We start from the raw sequence: 11,398 nt of genomic DNA, 5'->3' as shown, positions 1-11,398 counted from the left end.
TCGAGACTTGATTGGAATAAGCGCAATTATTACACAAATTATTTTACCCGGGGTTGGAAACTTTGCTTCAACTGAAATTAACATTCCTACACATTACGCGACGAGAAAAGATGTATATAATTATGTTCAGTGAAAGTAACATTTCTTTATATTATTATGAACTGCAATTAATTCTGATTTACTGTAAATAAAATAAGTATTTTGCTATGTTCCATTTTTTTTTTAAATAATTTTTTATTTACGTATAGCTACTAACATATATAATATACATATATAAATAAAAATAATATATTTTAATAGAAATATTTGTATTAAAAAATTAAAAATTTACGGAGAGAATTTTTTCTTAGAGTTTGCCCTGAAAATACAATAGTCGTGGGACAACATTGTATTTTGAAGAATTTTATGTACTAATTTTCTCCCATTCACTAATAAAACTATAATAAAATATAAAATATGTTTGATTAATAATTTTACTAAAGTGCATGTTAAAAATCTTTAAAATTTACTTTAAGAAACAACTACCATATTTCCAGAGTAAAATCTAAGAGAAAATTCTTTACAGTTTTTCCCAAAATAATACTAATTCTAATTTCTATGTATTAATAATAATTTCGCTAATTTATAACTACGCATATTTGGTGCATATTGGTGTAATGATATTCAGATTTAAACGGCCAACCATGCTCAGAGAGGCGGTGTTTGGTCGATACCTCGATAAAGGGTTGGTTGGCAACGACTCATCTACCCTCGTAACTTACCCCTCCAACTCTTTCCGTAAACGCTAGGCGCCATGCACATCCTAGACTTCATTTGCCTGATTATTTAAAAATGGTAGCTTTTATTGCAGTCAATAGCAAAGAAAGATACTTATTGTTAAAAATAAGTAAAAGCTATAAAATTTTAAGTCAGCATTTGAAATACTTCAAACTATTAAAAGCATTATCGAAGAGAATGCTGTTGTTTCGGTTATTTTCATTAATTTTCGTGATATTGATGTGTAACATAATTATTTCTGTTTATTAATTCGTTATTTATCAAAAATTAAAAACTTATTGTCCTATGAGATTACTAAAAATCAGAAAATCTATAATTATCTTTACGTGAAAAAAATTTGAAGCATCGCATTCATGGTCGACTGGTATATGTTGATTTAAATAATTAAGTTATTTTGCCGTATATATAATATATTTATCATTTCCCTATAGGCGTATAATATTATTGTGTCTAGTATAATGTTATAATGGTATATTTAATATTCTAAGAATATGCTTAAAATATTAAATGATATTATGCGTCTACAGGATTATTACTTAAATTTTTCACTTTTATAATATTTTTAAAACTTTCTTCATATAAATTTTGTTTTTATAAAATTGTTTCATAATTTAAAATAAATTATTACTACTGTTATGTTACGACTACTATTTTTATACAATTTCGATACAATGTAACAATTCGAAATAAGAATGATTCTCCAGCTTTATATTGCGTAACATTAAATATTGATGGATAACGCGACGATTAATAATTGTTGACTCTAATACTGGAAAACTTTCGACGCGACGCAGTGTTACATCTCGTTATTCACTTGAAAAGTGTCCTTACTCTCGGCTCCCAACGTTCGGCTTAAACGTTTATGAATGTTTGACCGGAAGTAACGTATTACAACGCTTTGCTTGTAGTCTTAAGCGCTTAAGTATATACATGCTTGCGTTTCTACATTTCAAAACAGGATCGAGAGTAATCAATGTTGATTAGGGAGACCAGTGATTGCTTTAGGATTTTTAGATTTTGCCAAGTAGTTGGTAAATTTTTTCTTTAATCTCGCGCAATTTCCATCGTGAGAAAATTGTAAATCTGATAGATTTTCTACAACTTTGGCGTTTAAAAACAGACATTTCCATCGGACGATATACGTGGAATTTAGGAACTGTTGTAAAAAAATTCGGTTGTTCGCGCTACTGTTTTCCCTCGCCCGTTGACGCTTTGTTCATTCAACTGTGTCGTCTTCTAGTCGCAATCATCCGTGAAATTTGTTCGTGTCCATTCAATAAATCAACTTTCTCCCTCACTAAAAACTATCAGGGACGGTAACTTACAATATGTCTTACTTGAAATCTCTTTCCCATGTAGATGCATCTTTCACATGAACTTTTGCAACTTATGATGCAACAAATGACGACGACAATCGTTTACGTGTGTATGTTTGAAATAGACGCATAGCAACAATTTCGTGAGATTTATAATTATATTTTATGTTAAACAGTATTGTAGAATGAATATATATTATCGAAATTCGAAATGGAGATATGCTTTCATATCGACTACAAATTTACAACTAGAAATCATAATTTTGATGAGTTTTAATTACTCTTTTAGAATTCCAGTATGTTAATTTAGTTGCGTTAATTATTTTTTCATAAAGTTTTTTTATTTAATTTTTTTTTAATCTTTTATCAACTAGAACTTTTTCAAGAGATATAAATACATTTGACTGTTCGTATGCGAATAATGTCGAGTTCTACATCAAGACTCACCCGAACTGTGATTATGCGAACATTCCCGTTAACTATTATTGTACTGCGGCTTTTTTTTTTTTGATATGTTAATGTCTGAAGAGAGCTCAATCCGGTAGCCGAAACTTGTAATTTTTAATTTTAATTTTGCTTTATGTAATTTTACCTCGTGTTAATTGGAATATATTCTTCGTTTAATTTTAAAGAATTGTGTCAACTCTTACTTTGCCCTTTATTTATTGTTATTTATTTTGTATAATGAGAGTCCTGCAATTTTTTTTAAAAGAAATCATAATATTGTACTGTTGTGTATTTATAACAAAAACAATATTTATTGTTGTCTTAATGCGAAATTTTTAATCCTTTTTTAGGACGTGGCGATTTCGTCGGGGGGATAGACAACGAAGCCTTGGATTTTTCGCAGTTGGAGGACTTCATCAACAGTGACAGCGAACAACCTGCGACGTGAGTTCGAAAAGTATTAACTTTGCACGTTTACATGATCGTTGTTATTTCCATTTTCATTTTGAGCTGACTGTAAAAAAAAAGGAAAAAGAAAATCTACCGATTAGATAAGAAACTTGATCTCGGACGTTGAAGCGTTCAGTCTGATGACGAAGTTTTAACCACATTTGGAAGCCATGGTTAACGCCTACAACGCGCGTGTTCGTCACACGTCCGTAATGCGTGTCGCCAGCACGTCGATGATCGCAAAACTCGAATTGTTGTTTCCCAGAATGCTAAATGTCAATTAATAAATCTATTAAAGTTGCATTAATGAATCTTTTTGGTCAAACATGGCGAAATATTGCTCCTCATCCATATGTTACAATAAATATCAAAATCTAGAAACGCTTTTTTTTTTTCACTTTTTTGATTTATCAACTTGTCATGAAGACAATTCCGCAAATTGAAATTATAGACTTACATAATATTCCAAAAATATATTTGTGTAATGCGAAACTGTAAAATTTTGCAGACATGACGTTTTCGACGCTCATATATTGGCGCCTTCTCAAATTATGATAATTAACGAATTCAGATAATACGCTTCTGCCATCCAACAGCACGAGCACGCGTTTCCTGCGAACGACATGATGTATCAGGCTAAATTTCTAAATTGTTCCATCTAGACACTATGCTCCATCTATATATTACTATGTACTTTGTCACCGCATCATGGCGATTATTACAGAAATTGTTACTATTGACAATATTTAAATTTTATTAATTCAAATTGCCTTCTGTGACATATTTTAATAATTTTCCTCGCATATACTTACAGCAATATATATGAAACAAGCAATTAAAAAAGATATATATTTTTCCTGTCTCATTGCCAGTATAAATAATAACGCGTGAAATTATTTGTATAAAATTTTTTAGATATTCTGCGTAGTAAAACAAATGGGAAGAGCCTAACAAAAGTTTGAGATACAGTTATCACATATAAATTCTCATGTAAAAATTAAATTCGACAAATTATACTTAATTGAAGAGTAAGAAATTTTTTAAGACTATAAGAAAGCTAATACTGCAGCGTTGTATATAAATTGCGATAAGTACAGATCATATAATTTGAATTTAAAAAAAAAATTAAAATAAAAAAATGTGTTAAGTATACGCATACAATAAACGTATGTTATTAATCAGTGAACGTTGATGCAACATGCGCTGACCTTGATAATTACCACATAGACATATCGACACGTACGAATGTAGGATTTCGTATTGTCTCAAAAATTATTTCTTGGAGCAGTCCTTTTGGCTTTATGTATAATAACATTTCAAATCAGCGATTTTAATATTTTTATACTAATGATGTCTATGGCTATTTCATTTGCAATCAGATCAAGAATTTCAGAATAACCAATTTATTTGGTAATAGTTGTATGATTAAATCAATTATTAATTACAGTATATAATTGCGTATATACACATATATACATGTATATAAAATATGTATCGCTATAAAATATCGTTTTATATTATTGTATTGTTGTCATTGTAATTTCTCAAGTGGAGAATAAGAAGTTTAAATCGTTGGTGCTTTAAATAAATAATAATAATGCGCGAGTTGATATGGCTGGCACTCAGCCTCCCATTTGGCTTCGGGCACGAAAACATCTTATTCCAGACCTGACCGCGCATATTGACGTAATCGCGTACACCAGGAAACGCATCCAGCAATTCTTTATACGCACACAGTCGTATGTACGCGTATGTATACTCAGTTCGCAGACAGATATTCAGGCAGATAACAACCGCAGAGGTGTAATGATATAATGACAGAGGCAGACGGAACGGAATTGATGGAATCACAGCGTGCACACTGCGTTAACCCTGCTAATTCGACTTCCAGCACTCGTCTTCCATTAAAAGACTCTCGGGATCATCGCATAACGACCGGATTAACCGAGAAAAAAAAAAAAGATAAAATTTTATTCTTGTCGAAGCGACTCGTATACTATTTATTAATAGTACATCCTAATTTGTTAGTTTGGTACTTTAAAATATTAAACACTTTTTATGTTTATGTAATTTTTTTGTTAATTTTTTCATCTTCTAGGAAAACAGATCTACTTTATCTTAAATTTTTTTAATTACTTAATTATTAATTTCCGCATGCCTTTCTCTTTCTCTTTGTTGTTTATTACTCTTGTGTGCCTGTATGTATTTCGAAGTGTACACGTGTATGCATCGTGATCAATACGCAATAGATATGTTATTTAAAAAAAAAAAAAAAACATTAGATAAGCGGAGAAAATTCATAGTAGCGATTCAAAGGCGAAATGATTTTATACGGAATTGTCGTTTAGAAAAAGGGATACGCCATGTAGAAATACATTTATTTTTCGATTCTGTAGTTGCATTCATTATGAAATAATGCACGAGATATCACGATAAAAACCATATGTAACAAGAGATAATAAACAGAATGATAGGCATAATTTATATTTAAAGAATCAGAAATTTCCATTTGATTGACGATATAATTACAACAACTTATGCAATAAGTAGGAACAGGTATTTTACATAATTTTTTTTAACGTGATTGATAGAGATTGCGAATTGTTATCGAACGTTCCTGGTTACCGTATTTTAATCAAGAATTCGTGGAAAATTCATAGATGATTGTCGCAGATTGTCGCCGCAAATCTTTCTTCGATAAAAACTGCATAATAGAATCGGTACCATGTAATTAAACTCTCACGAATTCCGCGAGTTGAGAAAATTCAATGCGAGATGCAGCGCGAAGCATCATTTACCGCTGTACACTACCGAACTGTGATTCAAGCGATAACGATATCTCGTGTTTTGCAAATTCAACGTGCAGTCTCGGTCTCGGCATGCATAGCTCTTGAAAGATCAATAAAAAAGATGTTGACGTAGCACACATACCGACTTCTATCAAAATGTTTTCCGCATCTTTATACACATATCAGGTATCTCTAAATAGTCTAAATATATAGCAAATAATACGACTCTAGAAGTAATGAAACAAAAAAAAAAGTAGGATAGGGGCTAGGCTGGATGAAAAATTCGTTCTATGTTTAGATATTTCGCGGACACCCTTGCCCACAACGAAAATGGAGGTGGAACGGTATCCCACGGTGGCCGAATCGAAGCACCCACGTCGCAGCCGGTCGCCCAACAACAACCACCGCGACTACCTTCGCCGCAGATGACGCAGACTCATCCAGTTTCGATAGCGTGTGCTTCCGGTACCACGACGGTACCCAACAGCGGCTACAAAGATCCGCAGGCGTATGTTCACCCGTAAGTCGAACTCCGAAAAATAAAACTGACAATAAAACAACTGTGGTTTCGTCACGTTTATGGGAGCTAAATTATCTATGTTTATTCACGAAAATCAATATGAACTCTATCTTCCTGTATATCAGCCACGAAATGAGGAATAAAATTCGATGAAATTACACCGGTTCTACAATTCTATTGTAGTTTTTAAATAATAAAGATTTTAGATTACACTGGATTAAACGTGACTTCTGTAGAGTTTTTCTGTACAGAAAAACGACATATCTCTTGTAGCGATTTAATGATTCGATGAAAATCTGGAACATCGCTTTCCAGACACGCGCTACCGGAAAGTCCACCGGATAGCGGAAGTGAGCCACCGTACTCACCGCCGGGACATAATGACACTCAACACGTACATTCGCCACGTGAGTTTAAATACGCTTGCATAAGAACATTTTACGAGAAACAATTATAAAAAATCTACAGTTGCTTATAATTATAGATCAAAAAGCAGCTCTGCAAGAGATACTTTTGCATCATCAGAATAATCAATATCCTCCTAATTTGCTACCACCTTCTCCGAGAACATTGCCTGCGACGACAACGGATCCTCTATTGTTAACACCGGTTCTGACATCCCATCTTACATCGGGAACGTCGAATCTTCCTACGCAAGCCCAGATAGGACCTTCTTTGATACCTTTATCGCATGAACATAGTCCGACTGGCATTAACACGTTATATTCCTCTTTGCAATCGATCCCAAAAAAGAGGAAACTTAGTCAAGATGGCCTTATCCATGTCAAACAGGTGCTCTTGCATTTTATTCGTAATTTTGATTGTTTCTTTTTTCTTTTAAATTTGTATTATTAGTTGCAATTGTTATTTTTCAGGAACCCGAATTGGGTACTGTAGAACACAGTTGCAGCAGCAGTAGCGCAGTGCTGGACAGCGACGAAGTCGCTGATAGCAATTACATCGATGCAAGTTATCAGTGTATTCGGTTCCATCCTTTCCAGCAAACATCTTGGCACGTTCTTTGCGATCATAATCTCAAAGAGTTGCCGGTACCACATTATAGAGTGGATGCTGATAAAGGATTTAATTTTAGCAATTCGGACGATGCTTTTGTTTGTCAGAAGAAGAATCATTTTCAGGTATTGCAGAATTAAAAACATAATTTTTCTGAATCTAAGTATATCAATATATGTGTGTGTGTGTGTGTGTTGTTAAAATTATATATACATTTTTATTTTTAAATAACAATCTTTGCAATTGTTATATTTTTAGATAACGTGCCACGCGCAACTTCAAGGGGAGGCCGTATTTGTAAGGACTGGCGAAGGTCTAAAAAAGATAAGCGGTTTTCAACTACATTTCTACGGAGTTAAAGTGGAATCTCCGTCGCAAACGATCAGAGTCGAACAAAGTCAAAGTGATAGAAGCAAGAAACCATTCCATCCTGTAACGTGAGTTTATATATCGATGCTATATATAAATCAATAATATAATTAAATACAGTTGGATTATGCTGTAGATTGCATTACAGAGTCGAATTAGGCGGCGAACGTGTTACAAAAGTGACGGTTGGTCGTTTGCACTTTAGTGAAACTACAAGCAATAATATGCGTAAAAAGGGAAAACCAAATCCGGATCAGAGGTATTTTCATTTGGTTGTTGGATTACATGCTCATACTGCAGACCAAGCCAGTTATCAAGTAGTGGCTCACGCATCGGAACGTATAATTGTTAGAGTATGTAAAATCAATGGTGGAATTGTTCCATGTAGAACCGAAATTGATTGTTATACGTTGCATTATAGGCGAGTAACCCAGGACAATTTGAATCAGAAGGCACTGGTGTGGGTGCTGAAGGTGGGTGGCAGAGAGGAGCAGCTCCGGATAGTGTATATCATGCTGGCAGAGTTGGAATTAATACGGACAGACCGGACGAAGCTCTTGTTGTACATGGCAACATGAAAGTACGCGACTTTCTTATTTACGCATAATTACATATTTATTATTACTGAGAATTAAATTAGATATTGTATAATGTTAAGTAATTTAATTGCGTAATAATACATCGTTAAATGTAATATGTATAGGTAACCGGTCATATCGTTCAACCTAGCGACGTAAGAGCGAAACAGAGCGTTCAAGAAGTGGATACGCGCGAACAATTACGGAACGTACAACAATTACGCGTTGTTCGTTATCGATACGCTCCAGAATTTGCACAACATTCAGGTCTGGATATTAAACAGGAAGATACCGGTGTCATAGCGCAAGAGGTTCAGCAAATTCTACCGGAAGCGGTGTTGCCGGCAGGTGATATAGTTCTGCCAAATGGTCAGAGAATTGAAAATTTCTTAGTAGTAAATAAGGAGAGAATATTTATGGAGAATGTTGGTGCTGTCAAGGAATTATGCAAGGTAAAAATCGTTTGTCAGTCCCTCATACAGCGTTATATAAGATGTTTAATTTTTTATCTAATTATATAATCGATTTATTACAGGTGACGGACAGTTTAGAAACGAGAATAGATCAATTAGAAAGAATAAATAAACGATTAGCGAAATTGAAAAGAGGTGATAGTCTAAAGAGTTCTATCAGCACAGTATCTAGTATATCAGGCAATAAATATTCATCATCTATCAATAATAAATCATCTTTGCACGGAAAGACAAAAAGGCTCGAAAGGGAGGAAGAACTTCTCTGCAGTAATAAATTTATTCAAATTATTATTGTTATACTTATTCTCATCATGGCATTTTGGTAATTATTTCTCTAGCTTTAATTTCATTTTAATCTGATTTTGTTTTCGAACATTTAATTAAATGACACTATTATTTTCAGTCTTGTTGCAATGGCAACATTATATTTCTTAGAATATCAAAAACGTAGTACCGTTGAATGGTCTGCCATGGCAAGTAATGGAATGTTGGCTATTGGTCCGGCTCATCCACCGACAATGTCTACCACTTCCAATTATGATCATCGATATAATTCGTTATTACATAGCACATTATCTCCCTTCTATACTAAGCAAGGATCATATACAAGGGAATTAGATGGAGGATTATCTGTCAAAAGTAATTCTCTTACCACACCTCCTCCGCACACAAAACAACAATTATACTCTCAGGAAATAACATGGTATCCGATGAGCCATCCGGGTCCCCAACCTAAACATGAAAAAAATAAGTCAGTAAAATATTAATTTTTTAAATTAATATGATGGTATTACGAAAGAAAACATTTTGTTATACACAAATTTATTAAAAATATTATATTAATAATATATTTTTGCGAATTCCCGGGAAATTGGCTTAGTAGAAATGGTGCAGGTGCTGTTCCAAGCAATGTGGACGAAAACGATCAAGGCTCAGATATAGATTCTTCATCTGTTAATAAAGGTCCAATTCCTTTAGGAAGACCTGAAGAGTGTCCCGCACATTTTACTGAACTCGAAAGTCCATGTCAGGTACTGGAGAACTTATCGATATTATTCACTTAAATATTACTGATGTATATATATCTATATGTACATACTTATAAATGCACAATACATCTATAATATTTATTAAATAAAATATAAATACAATGTTTAAATTTTAGGTATATTGTTGCACAGCTGAGATTCATCAGTTAGAAGATCCCCAGCCTGATCATCCACCAGAGAAAAAGTCCATTTGTAAGTCTCATATCTAGTTTTTTAAGTTCATTAAAGTATAATGCGGATGAATCATTTATATTTTATACAATTCAAAATGTAGTATTGTATGATAAATATTTTATCATTTTTATCTTTATTTTATTATTTTTAGCAGATCACTTGGAACAGCCATTAAGTATGCCACACGAAGAGAAACGAAAATTAAGTAAAGGTTTCCAAAATGGTATTAGTCCATCCGATCCTAGTACTCAAACTCTTGTGAAAGAGGTACATATTCTTTTCTTAAATCATTATTACATTGGAGATAGATCATAACAAAAAAAGATAAATTAAACATATTTGCATATTTTATAGACAAATTATAAGTATTTACATAAACGAACAAGACGAGAAACTGGTGGTGGAGATTGGGGAGAAGTCGCTAGTAACGCTGCAGGATCATTACCACCAGAACCTAGACCACAATTATTTGTAGTAGCAAAAAATTTTAACACGTCTTTGGATCAAAGATATTGCTCTCCATCGTCACCAGATACACCTAACAATATTAGTTGCATTATACCTTTATCAAAACATATGCCAGATACGCATTTAACATTACATTTTGTGTAAGCACGCATGTGTGTGTACTTTATGTGTATTCAATTTTGATAGTATGTTAATCGAGTTTTTTTTTATAGCGGTATGCCGTGGTATTGGCAAATCGTGCAGCAGTGTCCCTTTTCACCAAACTCTGGTATAGACGAAACAATGATGTGTGGTTGGAGCTATACTATGCAGCAACAATCTCAGTATATCGAAAGTAATAATCAACCGAGTGATCAATCCTTTCCTCTTGATGTCGCTCATTACCTTAGGAAAACTTTAAAGTTTCGAATACCTACGATGCAACCTCAAGAGGTAATTATTTCATTGTGAAGATTAATAATTTATGATATATATTTTACAAAATATATTTACAATAATAAATATTTTGTAAAATGTAGTAGAGTGAAGACGTTACAATATATTTGAAATTCTTAATGCATTTAACATTAGGTAATATCTAATTATCATATTATTTTATTACAGAATATTTGCAAGAGTAAACATGATGTCGATTATTTGGAATTTACATTGCATTTTTATCGAGACTGTGAAGAACAATGAATATTCTCTCTTTGTACAGCACACTCTATAAGAAACTTATATGTTTTTAGATATCTAACAAAAGTTAGATTTCTCTATTCTATGAAGCCTTTGTGCCTTTGTAACCTGTCCTCTGCTTTTCATAGTTTACTCTTGTATTTTATATATCATATTGTATTACAGTACATAGTATATTATTTACTAATAAATTAAACATAAAGTATACATAATTTTCATTTACAGTTAATGTAACACGTATCATTGTGAAATTTCTCTAAATAGTGTATGAACAAATCACACACACACACACACAC

The 11,398-nt window shown here is 32.9% G+C and overlaps 1 protein-coding gene across 1 annotated transcript in view; it reads left to right on the top strand.

Annotated features, from left to right (window-relative positions):
- LOC108756494 (myelin regulatory factor-like protein) overlaps positions 1-11,392 on the top strand; it is a 30,630-nt gene extending 19,238 nt beyond the window's left edge. Inside the window, exons 3-18 of the mRNA XM_018500361.1 lie at positions 6,078-6,299; positions 6,615-6,706; positions 6,784-7,091; positions 7,175-7,438; positions 7,572-7,750; positions 7,819-8,035; positions 8,104-8,262; positions 8,386-8,712; positions 8,796-9,055; positions 9,137-9,484; positions 9,590-9,764; positions 9,899-9,974; positions 10,108-10,223; positions 10,311-10,564; positions 10,637-10,856; positions 11,028-11,392. Of these exons, the coding sequence (XP_018355863.1) occupies positions 6,078-6,299; positions 6,615-6,706; positions 6,784-7,091; positions 7,175-7,438; positions 7,572-7,750; positions 7,819-8,035; positions 8,104-8,262; positions 8,386-8,712; positions 8,796-9,055; positions 9,137-9,484; positions 9,590-9,764; positions 9,899-9,974; positions 10,108-10,223; positions 10,311-10,564; positions 10,637-10,856; positions 11,028-11,105 (3,295 nt within the window). The 3' untranslated portion in view covers positions 11,106-11,392. The remainder of the gene's footprint in view (positions 1-6,077; positions 6,300-6,614; positions 6,707-6,783; positions 7,092-7,174; positions 7,439-7,571; positions 7,751-7,818; positions 8,036-8,103; positions 8,263-8,385; positions 8,713-8,795; positions 9,056-9,136; positions 9,485-9,589; positions 9,765-9,898; positions 9,975-10,107; positions 10,224-10,310; positions 10,565-10,636; positions 10,857-11,027) is intronic.
- Positions 11,393-11,398: the final 6 nt, after the last annotated feature.

Source organism: Trachymyrmex septentrionalis, unplaced genomic scaffold (genome assembly GCF_001594115.1).
Source record: "Trachymyrmex septentrionalis isolate Tsep2-gDNA-1 unplaced genomic scaffold, Tsep1.0 scaffold127, whole genome shotgun sequence".
Lineage (NCBI taxonomy): Eukaryota > Metazoa > Arthropoda > Insecta > Hymenoptera > Formicidae > Trachymyrmex > Trachymyrmex septentrionalis.
This window is presented reverse-complemented; position numbering and strand designations above follow the sequence as displayed.